General features: G+C 40.8%; 1 protein-coding gene and 1 long non-coding RNA gene across 4 annotated transcripts in view; one reads left to right on the plus strand and one right to left on the minus strand.

The window, feature by feature from the left end:
* LOC122487753 overlaps positions 1–23281 on the plus strand; it is a 124985-nt gene that overhangs the window by 87311 nt on the left and 14393 nt on the right. Inside the window, exon 1 of one of the 3 annotated variants that reach the window (XR_006298459.1) lies at positions 7975–8161. The exons of the other annotated variants lie outside the window; for them this stretch is intronic. This is a non-coding gene — a long non-coding RNA (uncharacterized LOC122487753). Of the gene's footprint in view, positions 1–7974; positions 8162–23281 lie in introns of those variants that run through there. 3 annotated transcript variants of the gene reach the window in all.
* Positions 20857–23281, minus strand: part of PIK3CG (phosphatidylinositol-4,5-bisphosphate 3-kinase catalytic subunit gamma) — a 33799-nt gene continuing 31374 nt past the window's right edge. Inside the window, exon 11 of the mRNA XM_043588610.1 lies at positions 20857–22119. Coding sequence (XP_043444545.1) covers positions 21841–22119 — 279 coding nt within the window. The 3' untranslated portion in view covers positions 20857–21840. The remainder of the gene's footprint in view (positions 22120–23281) is intronic.

Raw genomic sequence — 23281 nt, forward strand, 5'->3', positions numbered from 1 at the left:
GTGTACAGTGCTTTCTCTGTTTCCTTTGATGTTTGATCCTGGACCATAAACCCATGTCTTCTTTGGGGTTCTGAATATGAGCAAATGAACTTAAACAAAACTTCTTGGGGGCAGAATCAACCCGCCATAAAAGACACGTGGATTCATATGGGATCAGGGATTTTTGCCATACCAGGGCACCTAAAAAATATTTAAGAGGTTCACTAGATTTGCTTGGCTCACCAGCAAGCTTATCTGGTTGGCCTAATCAAAGACTAAACTTTCAGGTTTAATAGTGGGTATGATACTAGGATTAAGTAGTTGAAGCATTAGAGGAAGAAGAGAAAAATATAATGGATATGACATATGCTGAAAATAGATGGCATTCATGCCCAGAGGACTGAGTTCTTAAAATGATCTTTTCTCCCCTCCCCCACTTAACCATCTCCTAAAAGGAAATGTTTTTCTGTAACTCTCATTGTTTGTTTTAAGAGAACACTCCATTAATTCTGTGGTGTAGAAAGGGAATTGGAGTTTTGCATTTGCCTCTGAATGTCTCAAATATTTATGCATAACGTCAGTGAATTTTAAGGTGTTAGTGTTACTTGTGTTTTTATGAAAGCTGTCTGCAGGGAAATTCAACTGTTGGGGGAATCTAGAAACACCTGGGTCTTTTAAATCATAAAGAATTAAATAGTTTTCCATCAGGTTCTCTGGCTTACTTTTGAAAGCTTCCTTTGCTTTTCCAGCTTATCATTGTTTTTTCTGTTATAGGATGTAAATCTCCCACTGAAAAGAGATCTAAATGCTAGAGCATTAGAAGACTTGAGTGTTGTTTTTAACAGGAAATCACACTGGATGAAATGATATAGAACTGTGAGCAGAAGACCTCATATTTGTTTGTTTATGTATTGATGTATTTATTTATTTTTATAAAGATTTTATTTTTAAGTCATCTCTACTTGATGGGGCTGGAACTCACGACCCTGAGATCAAGAGTCCACGCTTCACCAACTGAGCCAGCCAGGTGCCCCTAGAAGACCTCATATTTAGATGATTGTTTATTATTTGCATTTTATTCATATTCTTAGGAGTCCTTGAGAATTAAAGACAGAAGGAAAGCTTTGGAAATCACCAGCTAAATACCAATGCAGATGGATGACACTTGTCCTGCTCTGTCTTGTGTCAAAGTTATTTGTGCCCTTTTTCACCGCATTAGACTCTAAGGTCCTTGAGAGTTGTGTCTAAGTTATATTCTTAACCCCCATGGTGCTTCATGTAGTATTTAATAATCATTGTGCCAAAACAAGCTTTCACTTGACAAAATTTTCAATAGATAAAAATTTCCCTATCTTGGAAAAATTAGGATCTTATCAGCAAAAAACTCTGAAATAAGCACATAGTAAACACAACATAATCTGGGAAGAAGGCTATCTTAGTGTGACAATCTCTTATTGCATTAAAATAATATATATTAAAGTAATACATAATTATTTCATTATTGAACTTTCTTTAAAAAAATTTTTTTTAACATTTATTTATTTTTGAAAGACAGAGAAGGAGCACAAGCAGGGGAGGGGCAGAGAGAGAGAGGGAGACACAGAATCTGAAGCAGGCTCCAGGGTCCCAGCTGTCAGCACAGAGCCCTACGTGGAGCCGGAACTCGCAAACTGTGAGGTCATGACCTGAGCTGAAGTCGGATGCTCAACCAACTGAGCCACCCAGGCACCCCTCATTATTGAACTTTCAAGATGAAAGATAGCCCAGCCAGAACTCTCTAGGACAGCTTTGAAGACAATCTAATAGTAATATGTTGGGGTTTTGTTGTTGTTGGTGGTGGTGGTGGTGGTGTTGTTTTGAGAGAAAGAGCATGAGCACATGAGCAGGGCAGAGGGAGAGAGAGAATCCTAAGCAGACTCCACGCCCAACACAGAGCCTGACACTAGACTCGATCTCACGACCATGAGATTATGACCTGAGCTGAAATCAAGAGTTGGATGATCAACCGACTGTGCCACCGAGGCGCAACCCCCACCTTTGTCCCAGCCTAGTCTAAATATGTTGGGTAGAAGAGAGAAAAACTGGCAGAGCTCCAAATTAAAAGCCTCATTACTTCTTACCTGTCCCACTTTGCTTCCTCCTTTCCGCCTTCTTGGAGAGCTCTTTGTAATTGTCTTTGTAGCTCTTTTTCTCACAGTCTTCAGCCACTGTGTTTCAGATTTTCATAAGGTTGTGGTGTGTTTAAAAATCTGCTGATACTGAAGTACATAAGGCATCAGGCAAAGAGTATTTAAGAACTTTAAGGTGTTTAAAAGCACGCTCGGAAAAAAGAAAAGGACCTTTTGGTTTGGCAAAACTGTAAAAGAGTAATCAATATCTTACCACTTTTTTTTTAAATGATGCTATTGTTATTGGGTTATACTTTTCCTTTTGTATTTAAGCTCATTTATCACACACTATCCTATGAAATTGATAGGATCAGATTATCTCATTTTAGAAATAACAACAGGGAGAAATGAAAGCAGGGAGAAAGTAACTCATTTATACAGCACCACTCTTGTCCTAAACTAAGATGTGAGACTTCCACTCAGTCTTTGCAGTAAGGAACCAAGCCTGAGATGGGACCAGTAAAGCAGAGGCATAGTATATTAGCACCAGGGTTTTGGTTCTAGAATAGAAAGAAACACCCAGAAAAATAGGAAACACAGTAATTATTATATTAACCTTTTTTCCTCAAGGGAGATTAATCTTGGCCTACAATCTAACATGGGGTTGGTCTTAGAAAAGGCTGTTGATTCCTAGAGTTGATGTTGCAACTGGAAAGGTTTATTGAAGTGCCTGATGGATGCTCCTTTACATGAGGGCTTAAAAACAACAGATTTTCATCAAGTGTTATTACACAGAGGTTGTACCTAAAAACAAGGTAGGTAAGTTGCTTTAATAAATTCTTGTTGACTCTTCTGATCTTCTGATAGGAGCACCGAGGTTTCCTGGTATTGTCTCTGGTTTACTTTTCTTTTTTTTTTTTCTTTTGACTTTTTTTTTAATATACACATTTTATTGAGATATAATTCACATACCATACAATTCACCCATTAAAGTGTACAATTTAGTATATTCACAGCGTTGTGTAACCATTATCACAAGCAATCTTAGGACATTTTCATCACCTCAGAAAGAAACCCCATGACCATTAACAGTTAACCTCCCCCCTAGTTCCCTCCCCCCTGCCCCCCCTCCCCAGCCTCCAGCCTAACCCCCAGGGCTTCTAACCGTTGATCTTCTTTCTGTCTCTATAGATTTACCAAATCTGGATATTTAATATAAATGGTCTTTTGTAACTGGCTTCTTTGACATAAACTTAGCATAGTGTTTGCAATGTTCATCCATGTTGTAGCATATATCAGTACTTCGTTGTTTTTTGTTGCTGAATAATATTCCATTGTACATTTTAATTCATTCATTCATCAATTGGTGAGTCGTGGGTTGTTGCTAATTTTTGCTTATTATGAGTAATGCTACTATGAACATTTGGTACTAGTTTTTATATGGATATAGGTTTTCATTTCTCTTGGTATATACCTGAGTGGAATTGCTGGGTCAAATGGTAACTTGATGTTCAGTCTTTGGAGGAACCACCAGACTTTTCCAAAGCAGCTGAGCCATTTTCCATTCCCACCAGCAGTGTATGAGGGTTCCAATTTCTCCACATCCTCACCAGCCTCATTATTCTCTTTTTGATTGTTGCCATCCTACTGGGTGGGAAGTGGTCTTTCATTGTGGGTTTGATTTACATTTCCTGATGGCTAATGTTATTAAGCATATTTTTGTGTGCTTATTGACTGTTTAAAATTTTCCCTGGAGAAATGTCTATTCAGATCCTTCGTCCATTCACAGACTGGATTCTCAATGCTAGTCCGTTGATCTATATGTCTGTCCTTATGCCAGTAACACATGGTCTTCATTAACTGTACATTTGTGGTAAGTTTAGAAATCAGGAAATCCTCCAACCATGTTCTTCCTTTTTGAAATTGTTTCAGTTATTCTGGGTCCTTTGCATGTCCATATTAGGATCAGCCTGTCAATTTCTACAACAAAGCCAGCTGGGATTTTGATGAAGATTGTGTTGATTCTGTGATCAGTTTGGGGGGTATCGCCATCTTAACAATACTGTCTTCTGGTCCATGTATATGGATGCGTCTATATTTATCTAGATCTCCTTTAATTTCTTTCAACAATGTTTTGTAGTTTTCAGAGTGTAAGTTTGCCCTTCTTAGTTAAATTTATTCCTAAGTATTTTATTCTTTTGTGTGTTATTGTAAATGGAATTTTTTCTTTATTTCATTTTCAGACTGTTCCTTGCAAGTGTATAGAAATACAACTGGATTTTGTACATTTGATTCACTTTTGATCTAAAGTAACACTTATACTGGCAACAGAAAAGAGTTATAAAAAATACTGTTTGTTCTAAATAGATTGTGCTAATGAAATAGCACATTATAGCCCAAGAAGTGTCTCTGTTTCATCCTGAGGACTGAAATATCTCATCAAAAAGCATTTGCATAATGCAAAGGCATTTAAGCATATCCTATCTATCCCAAAGATGGCTTTTGGTGCTTAAGTATACCTCCCAGAACAGGTATTGTCTATACCAATAGCATTGTCTATTTCTATACGTACTTAATTTTCTCTGGCAACAGCTAATAATTAACTAAGTACCAGCACCCTAATTCTCTTCCTTCTAGTTTTGACTCAGATGTCAGTTCCTCAGGAGGTCTTTCCTGACCCATCTATGTGTGGTTGTCCTCCTGCAAATACTGCTAACACATCACCTAGTTTATTTTTTTAATCACACTTATTACAGTCTGTAATTATCTCATTTGTTTATTGTCTGCTCTCACTATGCAGTGTAAGTCCATGAGAAAAGGGATTTTCCCTGTATTTCCTCATGAAAGAATTTTTTTAAATTATTTATTTTAGAGAGAGAGAGGGAGGGAGAGAGAGAGAGAGAGAGAGAGAGAGAGAGAGCAAGGGAGGGGCAGAGAAAGAGGGAGACCCAGAATCCAAAGCAGGCTCCAGGCTCTGAGCTGCCAGCACAGAGCCTGACGCAGGGCTCAAACCCATGAACCATGATATCATGACCTGAGCCGAAGTCGGACGCTTAATCAACTGAGCCACCCAGGTGCCCCATCACTGAAGAATTTCTAATGACTAACACACACTAATTTTTGGTGCACATGGGAATAAACGTATTTCTAACTACAAAAGCATAGCACAGATAACTACTAAACATGCAAAGCGATAAACAAGTGGCACTGACATTGCAGTTGTGTATGCTTTTGATGTACACCCAGAAGAACTGTAGAGATATGAATAAGATGGGTCAGAAGACTCATTAGCTAAGTGCCTCAGGTCCTCACATGAGCCTCAAAGCTGGGTTCAAAGTTGGCCTTTCTACAAAAAATGATCAGTTAGTACCTATGATGGACCTTCAGAGTTGCCCTTCAATAGTTGGGCTCTTGGATGTTAGATCTGCATGTGTCCATGACATATTATATGGCTGTCTCAGGAAAGTTCGTGGGAGGATTTTCTTTTAACCTGAGTACATTTAGATTCTAGTAATTCTAGTTGTCCCAATATAATTCATGTGATTATTTAGTCCAATTAGTTAGGCATCCTGAAATCTTTAATTCTATTCTGCAGTTTCTATATCCAGATTTGTGTAACTTCAAAATATTCTCAAGTCAATTGATGTACTTGGTGAAGACAAAGTATTATAAGCATTCAAAATATGCCCTACATATTTCACCAAGATAAATATAACATTTTTAGAGAGTTCCAGGAAACCTGAGGAAAAGGAAATGCTGTGTTAGTTACCAATCAACAGTGTATTTCACTTGTTATTTGCAGAAATAGAGGGTTGAATTTAAATGGCAGGCCCACTAACAAAATAAGCCTTTATTGAGTTTTGCAGGTGAGCTGATGGTAGTTCTTGTTCACACAAAGCCTATGTCAATTTGGATTTCTAGCTCCTTTTTCCTTCTAAGAAGAGCAAAGGCCAGGAAGGATAAGAATCATTCATCAGTGATCAACATTTGAAGAACTTGAGCTCTTGTGGTATAAAACATTTAGAAGGCCAGGCGATTCAAGAAAATTTCTCACATCTAATATTTTATTCAGATTAATTAGGGAACATGATATTGCCCTAAATGTGAGCCAGAAGAAAATACAGGTGGGAGACTTAATTACCCTTTCTCTGAAGGAATCTTGTGTTATTAATTCTGAATTCCAAAGATTTCACAAGGTGTCTGGCACATAAATGATAGTCATATTGAAAGAGAAAGTACATTATCTTGAAAGTAGATTGGGTACTTCTGGCCGTGACCTCACGGCATCTTAAGTGCTGAGGATGACTTCAAGTGGAAATGGCGCTGTTTTGGAGGCCTTGCCAGGGAGTCCAGAGTAGGTGCTGTTCTAGCTAATATTTTTTCCTCTTGCCTATACAAGACTGGCCAATGTTATAATTGCACTGCCTGTCCTGATCTATTAAATAGATTCATGCAGTCTCTTCCATATCTTAGAATGATACCCCTTTCCTGGTGTGATTTGTTTGATTTTCATCTGCTCTATTGATGTTGGACATGGGGGAGGATCTTGAAACCCAGATATTGAACTGATGCCTTAAAATGTTAAGGGTTTCCAAGGAAGAAATAAAGTAGACCTCCCAAGATAAGCATCCCTAAATTAGAGACAAAAGTCAAAGAGGCAGGCTGATTTCTTTCTGATAACAGCCCTGGTTGTTATGGAGATGGGAGGGGGAGGAAACAGGAGGATGGTGAAATGTTGCAGTGGAAGAAAGGGTTACTTATATAAGCTGGTGGCTTATAATATATCCCTTTAAGCTAGGCAGGAATCATGCTCAACCTAGCTCCCATGGCTCTTTGGGAATCGAGGTATTAGTAATTTCCTAAAATTCTTCAAGCCTGATTGTTCTTTTTTTTTGGTAACCTTACCCCAAAACTCTAAAAGGTCACAGCTATTGATAAAGGCCCTGGGACTGATACATCACTCATTCTGATACACACTATGGGACTTTCTCCATTTCCCTTTGATAAGCTAATGCTTGCAAATGCTTTAAAAATATGCCAAAAGCCACCTGGGCATATTTTTCTAATAGAACCAGGTAGTAAAGAGAGACTTGATACTAAATAACTGTAAGCAAAATAAGCCCAACCATTGCTCATAGAGCTGAAGAGCCCTCACCTTGACCTTTTAATGAATAGCAGGGGGCAGCCGGCAGGAAAGAATCCCCAGGCAGCAGCACCTGCTTCTTGAGAAGGTGCATGTTCAAGGTTCTTTAGAAAAAGGTTTCCAGGGAAACCATATAACTTCTATTCTGTTTTCTTAAATGTATTAAGCACTAAACGTGCCTGCGAATGCTTGGAGTTCTCATTTGAAGTCAGGAGCTGCTGAAGAAGAGTGTTTTCATGAAACACACCTACATAGCCAGAAATCATTTTTATGCTTCCTTCACTAAATGTCAGCTGCATACTCAGCTGGGGAGAATTAAGTGACCTGGGTTCATCTGTGGGGTGAAAGATAGGGAAGATTAACTCCAGTTGCTTGAATTGCTTTTCTTCCCTGTTATTATGATGGTTACTAATAAATGATAGTAATGTTCAGATTCAGCAGCTGTGTCTTACCAGTTAGATCTTATGTACATTAGACCATGTAGAAAATGTTAATACCATAGAATGTCTTTCTGTATATTTAATATGTAAAGAAATATTCAAGCAAGAAAAATCACAGAAAACTTGGCCGAAGTGTTTCTACACCTACATATTACCTTTCATGGCCAAAGACCTTCAGACATTTGTGTGTTACCCTGCCCCTGTTTCCAGCGTGGTGGTGGGGGGGGGGGGGAGGGGTGGGTCCTGGCAGCCATGTTTTCACCAAGTGGCCCCGCCTCCCTGATCACAACTGATTGGCCTAGAGGTGGACAAGCTGAGCCAATCATAACCTTCAGTGTGGTTTAATTGGAACATGAAGATGCTGGAGGTTTAAATTAGATGTTCCTACGAGAGGGGGGCTGAGACGTGGCCATTTAGCGACCTGCTCCACCCCGGCGAGGAGAGGGGGATACGCAGGGAGAGAGAGACAGTCAAGCACACAGAGGAGAAAGGTAAGGCAGAGGGAGGGAGGGAAGGAGAGAGATTGGAAAGACTTTTGATGTTTTTCAGTTCCTGTTTCTTTGGGAAGCTTGGATATACTTCTTGATCCAAGGTTTTATGAGACAGATTTATATCCTTAAAATAAACCCCACCTCGTTCCTAAGTTAGAGTGGTTTTCTGTTACTTCCAATTAAAAGGCCTGTCATAGAACACCCAGCTTTGCTAGAATCAGCATTTACCACATTTCTTTCCATGGTCTGGGGGTGCGGGTTTTTGGTCTTGTCATTTCTGACTGCCTGGGTGCTGTGGTAGATGTCCTTTTGGCAGTATCACAAGGATGCTGACCTCCCACACTGGCCATTTAAGAGGTGGGTGTGTGGCTTTAGTCACACTCTTCACACTGGGTGTGGTTGGGTGATCTGCACAGAAATGCTGCTTCACACTCATGTGATGGGTTCTGGTGGGAGTGTCAGGGAGGCTTTTTATAGAACTGACACCGAGCAGGCTGACCAGACAGGGACTAGAATTGAGGAGATTCAGGATTGTCCCTGGGAGGGAGAGCTCTGGGCAGAGAGGGACTTTTTGGTACAAAAACACCAAATAGTAGATATGGAAGGAACCCTATGCAGAGTCCAGCTCTACCTCTTTGTCTAGATGAGAATCTTGTTGCCCAGGGAGGCTGATTGGTTTGCCCTGGAGTGGAGCCTGGACTCCCCACCTCCGGCACAGTGTTCTTTCCCCATCCCCATTCTGCCACTAGCACTTTCTTAATGAAAAGAGTATTTAGATTCCTGTGTAAGGGAGGAAAAAAATTCTCTGTCCTCTGAGTGTCTCCAGCTGGGCCTGGAATTAAAATGATATAAGCAGATTAACAGGTGAAATGCATACACATTTTATTAATTTTTTTTTCATGTACATGGAGGGCTTCACAAGAGAATGAGGACCCAAAGAAGTGACCAGAACAGAAAGCTTTTATACCTTTTAGATAAGGAGATCAGGGGCACCGGGGTGGCTCAGTCAGTTAAGCATCTGACTCTTGATTTTGGCTCAGGTCGTGATCTCATGGCTTGTGATTTCAAGCCCCACATTGGGCTCTTCTCTGATGGCGCAGAGCCTGCTTGCAATTCTCTCTCTCCCCCTCTATCTCTGCCCCTCCCTTGCTCATGTTCTACTCTCTCTCTCTCTTAAAATAAATAAAACATTAAAAAAAATTTTTTTAAAGGGAAATTATGATACATTTGGGAACAAATGACAAGGCAAAGGGGTTTGGGTTGGGGGCAGTAAATTGTAGGGCAGTTCCTAAAAGATATATCGGTGAGGGAAGCTAGTGGAAGATGAGTTATTTTAGTATATTTGTAGAGGTCCATTTCGGTGATGATTCCAAGTCTCTGGTGATAAGGATGTGCTTCTCTTCCTGATATAAAGAGGGCACCTCTCTCATGGAAGCTTGTATAGAAAAGGGGAGGCCAGAGCATTCATGCATCTGCTGTTTCTTAAGTGCTTTCGGTTCCAAATAAACAATAAGCCAAAGTGGTATCTTTGGAGTGGCATGTTCTGAACTCCTTCCCTGGGCTCTTCTCTTATGCATTGTATTTGGAATATACATAAGAAAGTACTAATATGACATATATGCCTAAGGATTTTTATGGCCCTTGTAATGAAATTAGATATTTATTTTATTTTTAAGGCAAACTGAAGAAAAATATGAGTCCCTAGGTAATGAGAATGAGTTTTTTTTTTCCAGTAGATTTGTATGTATGCCGTTTGTCTAACTTCAACCCAAGCTGTCTTAGCCTGTGTTTGTGCTCACAGCACATAAGCCATGTAACATGCCAGGGTCACCTGAACTTATTTCACATGGGTAGAAACATGATGAAATCTAAGTTTTGTCTTTGTGTCACAGGACCCCATTGATGACACCTAAGATTTCCACACTTCTTAAAACTTTTCTCCCTTGACCCTTAAATATTCTTTGTGAGGTTATGAACAACTGCTGTGTTCATGTCATGCCTGTGATGCCTGTCCTGGTTCACACCATTTGATCTCTTGACTAGCCTACTGCAGGGCCTTTCTGGCTTCTGGGGGAACACCTCTACCTCATTGGCCCCCAAAGACTGTCTCTAGAATTCCTTTTTTTATTTTGCACAGTTTTTTTTTTCCCCAGATTTGCACCCATTTCTGTTTCTTTTGAAAACAGCACTTGGATTTTCTGTTGAGGACTCACTCCCCCTTCAGTGAATAGAGTTTGGGTTGGGCTGATGCATGGGCACTACATTGCCCTGGCCCCGGCATTTATGATGGTAATGGGTGATCTAGATTATCCAGTAAGTTTCAGCCACCAGACTCTTGAAGAGAAACCCTCTTGTCTCACAGAAGGCCCTAAGCCGCTGGGATGTAAATCATAAGCTGTTGATGAGTAACTTTGCTACAGCGTGGAGAGAATCCCCTTGAGAAAGGAGTCAAGAAGGGGAAGGTAGTGCTGAGAGATGATATCATTTATTCTTTGGCACCAGCTGAGCCTGAAGCCAGATGTACCTCTTTTCTTTCCAGTTGAGTGAACCAATACATTCTGTTTCACTGAAGCCAATTTGAATTGGGTTTCAGTCACTAGCAACCTAAAGCGTGCTGGCTAATGAATGGCCGGATTGCTCTTGTCCTTAAAAGGTAATCATGCTTTCCTATTACATGCAGAATGTATGTCATAAATCCAACCTCTTTTTGGTTTCAAGGCTTTTTATGATCTTCCCCCATTTTAGCCTTTGCTTCCCACTCTCTTGCCATCCAGCTGACACTTCCGTTGTGGTGCTGTAGCTAGCATTTCTTGACGTACCTTACATTTTTACACCTCACTTTTTGTCTCTGCTGCTCCTACCCTCACCCCATCTGGAATGCTTTTACCCACATGGTGAGATCCTATTTATTCCTCAAAACCACACTCAAATGTTCCCTTCATTAGAAAGCCTTTTCTGGTCCCTTAGTCAGAATTAATTTTTGGCGCCTTTCTATTTTCTCCACTCTTTACATTTACCCCTAATACAACACGTCACAGCCTGCCTTGCCTCTCTAGTTAAGAGGTCATCTTTGCATCCTCATCTTTGCTCCCAAGCCTATAACAGAGCAGGTGGCCATTGGTTATGATGCTCCCTCACGGGTTTTCCTGACAGTCAAGTGTGACTGTGCCTGCTCCGTCCACCAGATGGTGCTTGACTTATTTTTGTTTCCTGGGTGATCCCAGGAGGGCGGAATGCCAGGCACACAGCGGATGCTGAATAAAGTTCTGATAGATATGATGGACTTGGTCTCACTTTGAAATGCTCTTACATGTTTATCAGTGATTTTCATGTAGATTTTGGTGATACTGAACCAATTTGAAAGTGCAGTTTCAGTGAAGGGCCATAATGGCTGGTAAGAGAGTGGCAGCTCCCAGCCTGGACTGACTTCCCTTCTTAGAGTTTCCATTTGGTTTGATGATTGCTGTTGAACTTGTATCTTTGAATAAACTGGAAGGTAGGAGGGAGAGAATGAGAAGAAAAATGTGGGAATGCCACTTTATAAAACATAGTTCAGTGGGAGCTCCCCTTCTTTCCTCCTCCTCTTCCCTCCTCCTCTCCCCTCCCCCTCTGCTCCTCCTTCCCCCTCCTCCTTCCCCTCCCCCTCTGCTCCCTCCTCCCCCCTCTTCCTCCCCCTCTTCCTCCTTCTCCCTCTCCCCCTCTTCCTCCTCCTCCTCCTCCTCTTCCTCTTCTTCCTCCTTGCTAGGGTACTTGAGCACAGCTCTAAGATCCATGAAAAAACAAGCTTATGTTTAAAAAGTGAGATATCTACATATGTATGTAAAACATGCATGGGTATTAGTTATGTCTTTGTATTTATATGTATATGTCAAACTTTTTGGTCTACAGGTTCCCCAACAAGGCTGAAAGTAACAGACTTTATACACATGGATTGTTCTTGGATTAGTGGATGCAGCTGCTGTTTACAAATCCTGGTGATGTTTATGACTCTGCTGTTTTTAGATTCAACTAGCATTGCCAAGCAGCTACTCTGTGCCAGGCACTGTGCTAAGTTCATTCACATATATTAATTCTTTTGTCTTTTTTAATCCTTAAAACAATTCTGAAATCTATTAGTTATCTATTGCTACACAATAAATTACTCTAAAACTTTGTGGCTTAAAACCGAAACATTTATTATCTCATGGCCTCCGTATCAGGAATCCAGGCATGGCTTAGCTGAGTCCTCTGGCTCTGGATCTCTCACAAGACTTGACTTGAAAAGACACTTTTCCCAGCTCATTTATGTGGTTGGTGGCAGAATTCACTCCGTTTCTTACCGTGGGCCAGAGGCCTCCCTGGATTCCTTGCCATGTAGATCTCTCCAGAGAATGGCTCACAACATGGTGGGTGGCTTCATCAAACTGAAAAGGTGGGAAAGAGCAAGCTAGAAATGCCAGTATGATGAAACTCATAGGCTTTTAGAACCCAATCTTGAAAGTGATGTTGCATCATCTTTGCTATATTTTATTTGTTAGAAGCAACTCACTAGACCCAGTTCATACTCATGGGGAAAGAATCCCACAGGGGTGTAACATCAGGAGTCAGAGATCATAGGGGACCATACTGGAGGTCTACCTACCACAGATAGTTTAATTCCCATTTTACAGATGAGAACATTGAGATGCCATTAGAAAAAACAAAGATGATATATACATACACATATATGGATTGATGAAAATTCATGTCTTTGGGTAGTATTTCTCAGGTGCAGATTGGTACATATTTTCAGCCTTCTTATTGCTTTGACATTCCCTACCAACCCACAGAATCTGCCTCTGTGTCTTATAGAACCTTGTTATGCAAAGTGTGGTTTGGGGACCAGAAGTATCGGCTTCCCCTGGAAGCTTGTTGGAGAGACAGAACCCCAGGCCCTGTCCTACACTATGGAATCAGAATATGTATCCCTAGTGATTTATGTGCACGTTAGGAGACACGCTGCTCTAGAAGGTCTCTTTTCTAGATTCTCTGATGACTTCAGGGGTTCCTGTGTTTGTCTGTCTGTTGGCACTGCTAGTTGCTTGCCCTTCGGCAGCAGTGGGGAGTATTACAATCGACCTCTGCACTATTTCAAAACCAGAGGAAATGAAAGCTCCTTGTCATCTATTATCTTATATAAACAACAAGGTAAGAGTAATAATGGGTCTTTCTCAATAATCTAAGACAGAACAGGAGCCATGGGCATGCATTGTCACAGACAGCAGACAAAAGTGAAAGTTGGCATTTGACTCTACAGTGAACCATAGCAAACCTGTCCAGCAAATGAACCTCCCTAAATTATATTTTATTTAGGCAATCTAGATGAATCTCCAAAATATCATACTATGTGAACAAAAGACCACATATTGCATGATTCCATTTATATGCAGTTCTAGAAAAGGCAAAACTATAGTCACAGCATTTCAGTGAAGACATGGGAAGAAATTTACTACATGCAGGCCTGAGGGAGCTTTTTGGTGATGGGGCCGTGCTGGATCTTGGCTGTGGTGACAGATGGATATATGGGTGTGACGTGTGTCAAACTTATCACACGATACATTTAAATGGCTGAATTGTATTTTATATAAATTAACTTTCCATAAAGTTCACGGGGAGGGGGAAAGTGAATAGGAGTTAATGGCCTTGTCAATTGGTTCCAGGCCCTCTAACTTTCTTTAGGCCCAGACAGAACCCACGGATAATGTACACTGATTAGATTAACTGGTCAGAGAAGGATGTTGTTTAAAAGATTTCCTTGGTATCTGATGTTGACATAGAGTGGAAATTATTTCTCCTTTGAAGTCATACTGGGAGGATGTCATATTTATAAAGTCATTAAGATTTCCATCATTTACTTCTAGAAGTCATTCCAAGGATGATGCCTTAGAACTTTTGATTTCTTGAGATTCTTCAGCCTTCCTTGAAAAGGAGCACGGAAACGATGGCTTTTGTTTATTGAGCAAAGACTCCAGACATTCCAGTTAGTGCTTCACTTTCATTATTTATTTAAAAACATTTTTTTAATGTTTGTTTATTTTTGAGAGAGAGAGAGAGAGAGACAAACAGAGCGAGAACAGGGGAGGGACAAAGAGAGAGGGAGACACAGAATCTGAAGCAGGCTCCAGGCTCTGAGCTGTCAGCACAGAGCCTGATGTGGGCTCTAACTCATGAACTGCGAGATCATGACCTGAGCCAAAGTCAGTCACTTAACTGATTGAGCCGCCCAGACACCCCTCACTTTCACGATTTCATTTAATCTGCACAGCAGTTCTGTGAAAGAGGTACCACTCTCTACCCAGTTTATGGAGGAGAGAGCTGAAGCTTAGCAAGATTAGACAACTCTTTCAGGTGGACAGTTTGTAGTGAATTTGGAATGATCAAATGCCAGAGCCACTGATCTACCCTCTTTCCTGCCTCACCTACTCTGAACTGCTACTGTGGCATCTGGCTGACTTTAAAGTGGATTATCCCCCAGTTACTGGCTTATGGTCCACTCTGCATCCACAGCCACACACACTCACCCTGGCTTTCCACTAGGGTATCTCAAGTCTCAGACTCCTTTAAATCTGTATAGGTTAAAGGAGTCAAACTCATCTACCAGTTGAAAACCTACAGAATGTGCTTTGCCATGATAAACAATTACTGCCTAAGCAAGGGGTTGCTTCAAAATTGAGAAATTAGTGGGGCACTGGGGTGGCTCAGTCAGTTAAGCGGCTGACTCTTGATTTCAGCTCAGGTCATGATCTCACAGTTCATGAGTTTGAGCCCTGCATCAGGCTCCATGCTGACAGTGTGGAGCCTGCTTGGATTCTCTCTCCCACCCCCTCTCCCTCTTCTTCTCCCTCTCCCTCCCCACCCCTGCCCTTCCCTGCCTCTCTCTCCTCCCCTCTCTCTAAATAAATAAATAAACATTAAAAAAAATTAAAAATACGGAGAAATTGTCTCTTCTGGTTTCTAGAGCCATGGATTGGGAAAAGAGAGCCAGGGAGAACTCAGGGATTTGGCAGTGGTTTGTGGCCACAGGATTTTCCCAGTGGAGGCCCTGGTAATTTTGTAGAACAGGTGTTTGGCGATGATACAAAGAAAGGCATGGGGTGGGGGTGCTAGGGACCAGTATCGCTTTGGCTGCCATATACATCTGGTAATGGGAGGTTCTGTTCAGCCACAACCCTGCATGTGGCTGGAAATGGTGGGGGTCATGGTGGGCACATCTCTGAAGAGAATAGGGACCCATTTTAACACTTAAGTGTAATCAGAAGAATTCTGAGTTTGATTCTCTGTGTATAAAACTTGTCAGAGGACTGGCCACCCACTACGAGATACAGAGGGGCTGCAGGTAAATTCTATGTTCCTTTTTACGTCCCTGTCTCCATCACATCCTCCAAATGGAATGACTGGTGCATTATAAACCCAGACTCAGAGCCCAGCTCCCAGAAGGAAAACATCATACCAAAGCCACAGGCAGTGAGATTTAATTTGTACTAATGAGTGAATGCATAGAAAAAATTCTGGCACTCCCCGAGAAGTGAAAATGAGGTGCTTTGCACCTCCAAGGGGGACGTCATGTGTGAGCTAGAGAGCTCAGTGTAGAAGATTTGCAGAGCTGACAAGAGCTGGCCCGGGCAAGGCATCCCTTACTGACTAAACAGCATCCTTGGAGGCCTCTCTTCTCTAAAAGCATTATCATTTTAGGGGATGGATCAGGCTGGCATTAGTGTACCAAAGATCACAATCAGGTAGGGTTGAGTAAGACAGGAAACTTTGACACGGTCATTTGTATGCCAGAAAGTTCTGACAACAGCTTGGCCGTCACTCCTTGACAACTGCTGACTTCATGGGATTTTTTTCCCTTAGAGAAACAAAATTTTCTGAGCTTTTAGTGAGGCTTGATGTAAGCTAAAGGATATGATTATCGTGTAGACTGTATTGTTTTCCCAAAATTAAAATACTATTTTTCCCTTTTTAAAAAATTCAAAAATATAGCATCAAGTTTCCCAAAACCCGAGAGAAAAAAAAAAATAAATGTAGGGTAAAAAAAATCACAATTGACAGTTTGGTGTGAATATATTCTCCCAGCCTTTTAATGTTGCTATAAGCTTACATTTTTACTTGAATATGACTGTACTGCAACACTGACCTGGTAACCACCTTGTTTCACTCAATTATGTCATAGATCTACGTGGATGTTAATACATTTTCATCTACCTTATCTTTTCAGGGGTTTCATTGTACTCCATTGTATGAATGTGATTTAATTAACCAATCCCCTATTGAGGGACTGTTAGGCCATTTCCAATTTTGGGTTGTATTATAAAGAATATTGGTAACTGGTTTTGTCTGTAAATCTTTGCACACTTGTCCGATAGTTTCTAAAGGATAAATTCTTGGATGTGAACTTGCTGGGTAGGAGAATAGATATCCTCCTTTTCTGTTGTTTTTTTAAGTTGATTTATTGGGGCTCCTGGGTGGCTCAGTCAGTTAACCCTCTTACTCTTGATTTCAGCTTAGGTCGTGATCTCATAGTTCCTGAGATCAGGCCCCACATCGGGCTCCCCGCTGTCTTTGCCCATACCCAGCTCACTCTCCTGTGTGTGAGTCGGGGAGGAGATGAGCGAGAGAGAGAGAGAGAGAGAGAGAGAGAGAGAGAGAGAGAGAGAGAATCCCAAGCAGGCTCCACACTCGGCATGGAGCATCTAGATCATGATTGAAAGATCACGACGTGAGCTGATATCAAGAGTCAGATGCTTGGGGTGCCTGGGTGGTGCAGTCGGTTAAGCGTCCAACTCTTGATCTGGGCTCAGGTCATGATCTCACAGTTTGTGAGTTCAAGCCCTGCAGCGGGCTCTCACTGATGTTGCAGAGCCTGCTTGGAATTCTGTCTCTACTTCTCTCTGACCCTATCCCGTTTGTGTGCTCTCTCTCTGTCTCCAAAAAAAAAAAAAAAAAGTCAGATGCTCAACAGACTGAGCCACCCCAATATCTTCTTAATTTTGATAAAATGTGACAAAATGCCATGCATAAATTTTATCAACTTGCTCTGTTTTCAACAGTGTGCTAGAGTATTCTTTCTTCCAAATTATCACCAACTCTCAGTATTACCAATCTTTCCTAATCTGATGGTGAAAAGACACTTAAATTATCTTAATTTGCATTTGCTTCATCAGCAGTGATTTGGGGTTCTTGTGATATGGTTATTGGCCACATGTATTTTTTTGGTGAATTCAACATTTTTTGATAAGGTATTCATTTTTTACTTATTGAATTATTACAGCTTTTTATATATTAAGTATATTAGCACTTTGTCACATATTTTGCACTCAGTTAAGTCTTTTTGGTAACAGTAGAAAGCATCAAACAGGTTTACTTACATAAACTCTTCTGCTCCTCCAAAAAGAAACCCCCACAAAACTGATGATGGTCGACACTCTATTAATTTCCTAGGGATGTCATAACAAAATATCACACACTGGGGGACTCAAAACAGTAGAAATTTATTCTTTCACAGTTCTAGAGGCTAGACATCTGCAAGTGTTGGCAGGGCCATGCTCCCTTACAAGCTTCTAGGGTGGGACCCTTCCTTGCTTCTTCTGGCATCTGGTACCTCAGGTGTCCGTTGGCTGGTAGACACTATAATCTCTACCTCTATCACATTCTTTTTCCTTTTGAGTATGCCAGACATATTGAATCAGGGCTCACCATCATGACCTCACCTTAACTCTATTACATCTATAGAACCTAATTCAAATAAAATTACATTTACAGGGACCAAGGGTGAGGACTTCATCTTTTTGGGAGGACACAATTTGACCCACAAGACACAACCATTATGAGGTGTCTGCTATTGCCAGCAAACTATAAACCCTTTAAGGACTGAGGCTGGGTCGATTTTGTTCCACATTCTAATCCCCAGTCCTCAGCACACAGTCTAGTAGGGCAGGGGGCACTCCATAAAGATTTTTTTTTCTTTCTTCTTTTTTTAATGTTTATTTATTTATTCTGAGAGAGAGAGAGAGAGAGAGAGAGAGAGAGAGAGAGAGACAGCAAGGGGGAGAAGGGCAGAGAGAAAATCCCAAGCAGGCTCCATGCTATCTGCACAGAGCCCAATGCGGGGCTTGAACTCGAACTGTGAGATCATGACCTGAGCCCGTGTCAGGAGTCAGACTGACTGAGCCCAGCCAGGCACCATACCCCATAAAGATTTGTTGAGGAATCTGACTTTCAGGAATATCTGGACTTTCAGACATTAAAAGACTCGTACAGAGAATACAAGGCGTCGATTCTTTAATTTGAATTTACATTCAATGATTGTAATTGAAATGCAAATACAAGTGGGGAGAGCTGGACTGTCCAGAAGAGGAAATATCTCTTGACTTTCTGAATGAGCGCCTTTGCCAAGGTGTGTGCTTTAGGCTCCCCTGGCATCTGTCCTAAATATGAGTCCTTGCAAATATGCAGACAAGCACACAGATAAGAACCAGATTAATTGACCAGAATTATTAGGTTGGGTAAAACAGATATAAGATGGCAGAGTCCTTAAAAATCCAAAAACTTTTTTCTTCATGTTGTAAAATATAACTGACAATTTATTTCATAGCCATGGCAAATAGAGCCTGGTTTGCCAAACGCCAGAACTTGCTCCAGAAATATACTTTCTAAATTATTTTTTGGCCCATATCAAAAAAATAATTTCCATTTACCTAGGATTCCCAGCCTCCAAATTATCCCACAGAATTCCCATATCTAACCTTTCTTTAATTTTTTTTTACGTTTATTTATTTTTGAGGGACAGAGGGAGACAGAGCACAAGTGGGGGAGGGGCAGAGAGAGAAAGACACAGAATCTGAAGCAGGCTCCAAGCTCTGAGCTGTCAGCACAGAGCCCAACGCGGGACTCAAACTCACAAACCGCAAGATCATGAATTGGGCCGAAGTTGGATGCCCAACTGACTGAGCCACCCAGGCGCCCTTCTGGTCTTTCTTTAAAAAATGATTCATCTCCTATAAATATATATAGTTAATAAAGTTACCTTTTTAAAAGTCAAGAGTCTTCTCTAGGAATTTCTATATTTTATCTACGAGGTCTCCACTCCCTCATACTTTCACTAAAGGTAGTTAAATGGGATCATATGGGGCTAGGTCTCGAACATCTGCTTTGCTCTCCTTTTAGTGGCCATTGTTCCAGTCCTAAATCAATGGGCCAGTGTTTTATGTCCAAATGTACAGCCACAGAAATGAGATATTTTAATTAGAACATAAACAGCATTTCGATCTGGGCACTTTATCTGAACTCATACAGATGGAGTCCAAATGCAAAATTGAGCATCAAAGCCATTATTCAGATCTGTACAGCGCCAGCTTCACAGGCTTGTGACCTGTGCAGTGACTCATGGTCAGAAGTTCCTGTGCTTGGTTTCATGCTCTGCTGTTGCTCTCTTGAACTTCTTAATAATTTTTGAATGGCAGGCCCCACATTTTCATTTTGTACTGGGCTCTGCAAATCATGTATCCAGTCCTGGACATACATGAAAGCTGCTTTTACCCAAATCATCTGACCTGTAATCTCTGTTTTCATCTGGCAGTGAAGACAGAGTTGTGGGTAGTTCCCCCAAATCTCCTCCCAGGAGGAGATGACCTGAACTCTAGAATGTTTTCAAAGGTCTAAAAGCTGTGGGTCATGTGATTCACTGTAAATAATGAATGGAAGAGGCACACAAAAGTAATTTTTGTCTCTAAGTCTAAAGAGTTAAAGTTCTACCTTCACTGAAATACAGAAGAATCAGGCCCAATGTGATGTGTGTCAGCATAACAAAAGAACTTGTCCATCTGAAAATAGGTATGCCCATGTGCCAGCAAGCTAAATATAAATACATTCCTCTAACTCTTCTATCAAGACGATTATTTCAGCAATTCAAATAAAAAGCAGAATCTGTGCAAGGGCCAGCTCAGCTATTTTTTATAAGAATAATGACTACATCTTCTCAATTGGAAAGCATCATCCTTCCTGTTCTTGTTCAGAAGAATGGTGGGGAATAGTTGTAAAAATGTCATACAACATCTACCTTCCATCAATGCATTCATTAATGCGTTGCAGGGCATGGTCTTCTGTACCGGGGGATGGGGTAGTTTTGAAAGAACGAGCTGTCAAGGAAGAGTTCTTTCTAGACACCTTATGAAGCAGGGGAAAGGCTCAGCTGGCAAGGAAGCAGTGTTACCCATACCTTCAAAGGCTTTTTGCATATACAAAAAAAAAATGTTCAGACTACACCAAAGGTATCTATTTAGAAAAATTTTAACTTAAATACCTATTTATATCTGATTGTGTTTAAACATAGACATGGTTGACAGTTATTTCTAGGTAAAGTATCAACTATAGGTAATTTAGAAATATTTTATAAATAATTTAACGATCTTTCTCTAAGGTTAAACAACACTTCCAACAAATAGCAAGCTATTTAGGAGATGAACATGGTTTTTAAAGAAACCATTTCAATTTTTAGGAAATCTGAAGAATGTGTCAGAGTTTAAAAGTCCTTTAAACTGAGAGATGAACAGGGCAAGTAGTGTTCTTCCTAATATGAAATACTGTTCAGATACCAAATACCTTCTTCCATTAAAAAAAAGAATAAAAATTCTTAGACCAAAATGTAAAATTAAGGCGTGTGAAAACAAATCCATATTTCCTAGAATGTCCTCTTTAATAATATACTTAAAAAAAAAAAAACTCCACCAAACATTTTTACAAATAAGTACATAAAATTCCAGTAACCCTAGGGGAGAAATTGCTTTTCAACTAAGTTTTGAATTCTAGGGTAGATGCATTCTTGAGGACTTCACAACTTGGGTAAAGAGTTGTGGGAGGGTAACAGTTAAGGAAGAAGTGAGGCAGGGAGGAGGATGTAAAGGTGAAAAATGAGTCCCTTTAGTTTCTTCCTGTTTCCATGCTGGAGAAGGCTGTAGTGGCTGGAATTGGCAATCTGCTCTTGGGCAGAGTTGAGATGAATGGTCTCCTCTCTGTTCTTCCTCTTCGTAACCCTGAAGCAGACCAGCAGAGAAGTGCCAGGGCACAAAGGTTCAGATTTTCCATTGTATGTTTGTGCATCTCAGCTGTACACTGTACAAGAACCTAATTACAAAAGACACTGAAAAGACCAACTCGCCTTCCTTTGCTTTTAGCAAATCGCTATCATCTACAGACATGGAGGGGGATGTTTGGAAGTGTCCTTTAGGGAATGAGACAGAGGTTACAATGATTATGTCTTTTTCTCTAAAGAGGTTGAGGAGCACAAGAATGACCCAAATTGAGAGTATACGCAGATGAAAAGAGATGTCACCAATTATTCCCAATTTCCAGAGGCACTCGATAATAAGACAGTCAAACCAGCAGGCACAATGAAGAAATAGTTTGTTTAAACTTAGAATGTTCTCCAACATCACTGAAGCAAATGAGGAAAAACAAACCTGCATACAAGCCTAAAACTGAACATTATTTAAACAAACCGACATGCCAGTATTTTTCTCCAGTAAAGGGTTCAGCCAGCAACAGAGCTGCATTTCTGAAGTGCCAGCTTTCATAATGTCCTGTCCATCAGTCCAAGTTCAATGATGGACATGCTGACTTAAAGCTTTAGAACACTAACTTGTTTTTAATTCTAGCCCAAAGAATTAGGCTGAATGTTTCTCCCCTTGTTTGATGCCCAGAACAAGATGCAGGAACCAGTTAAACTGCACGGTCCATCCTTTGTCTCTACACACTTCGATCTGATCAAGAAAATACTTCTTAGCATCCTCCTCATTTTTCCCCACTGTTAGGGCATCCCGAATATATTCAATGTCTTCTTTGCTTGTTAACTGGGGCATTCCCGTCATCAGCATCATGGAGAAGAGGATGATCAGCAGGTTTGTGTGATGACGAAGGGCGAGGTAAGCCTTAACGCAGACGTCCTGGATAAAGGGAAAGAAAGTACAGTTATGTTGATGCGGTAACTAAGTAGGGTGATGACTGCCCAGGGATCCTGGAATTTACATAGCATTATCCTGTCCATGAGAGGAAGCTATCACCAACAGGGCAGATCCTCTTTCTCAGATGGAGGGTTTGATGAGAACATATGCTATTTCCATACCCTAGGAAGCACATTAGTGTAATCGCCCATGTCCAGGGTGTGCTCGGGGAAAACTGGTTGATACGGTACATTTCATCTTTTTTCTTACTCTACCTTTCACATCAGTTTCTCTCCTAGGAAACTGAAGGTAGAAATTTCTGTACTCTCTTTAAAGAAATGAGTCAGTTTTTGAACACCATACTGGGATCACTGAGCTTCACGTAAGCATACGTGTTTGCCAAGGGCTAATGGAATCCAGAGAAATGATGGAAATGTGGCGTTTGAGGTTTTGTTTTCATCTTTATTTTACAATTTGGCCTATTCTAAGAAAACCAATGTATTAGCGTTTCACTGATGCTCCAAACTGTTGAAAAAACTTGGGAATTTTAATACAAATTCTTTTTTTTAAGTTTATTTAAAAACTTAAATAAAAGCAGGGTAGGGGCAGAGGGAAGGAGAGACACAATCCTAAGCAGGCTCTGTGCCATCAGCACACAGCCTGATGCAGGGCTTGAACTTAAAAACTGTGAGATCTTGACCTGAGCCGAGATCAAAAGTCAGATGCTTAACTGACTACGCCACCCAGGAGCCCCTACACACATTCTGAATACTGAGCGAGAGGGCTTTAAAAATGCTTTGGCGTGGGGCGCCTGGGTGGCGCAGTCGGTTAAGCGTCCTACTTCATCTCAGGTCATGATCTCGTGGTTCATGGGTTTGAGTCCCGCGTTGGGTTCTGTGCTGACCACGCAGAACCTGGAGCCTGCTTTGGATTCTGTGTCTCCCTCTCTCTCTGCTCCTCCCCCATTCATGCTCTGTCTCTCAAAAATAAATAAAAGTTAAAAAAATAAAAAAAAAAATGCTTTGCCTGGCGCATTCTCCAAAAGCCTTTGAGCAAGGTGCCACAGGTGAGTTAAGTCCACTTATTAAGCAAGGCATGCTTATTTCAATCATATTGTGCCAAAGTAAAGAAGAAAGTGCAAGGTTCTCAATTTTACAACACTAGG

The sequence above is a fragment of the Prionailurus bengalensis genome, chromosome A2 (genome assembly GCF_016509475.1).
Source record: "Prionailurus bengalensis isolate Pbe53 chromosome A2, Fcat_Pben_1.1_paternal_pri, whole genome shotgun sequence".
NCBI lineage: Eukaryota > Metazoa > Chordata > Mammalia > Carnivora > Felidae > Prionailurus > Prionailurus bengalensis.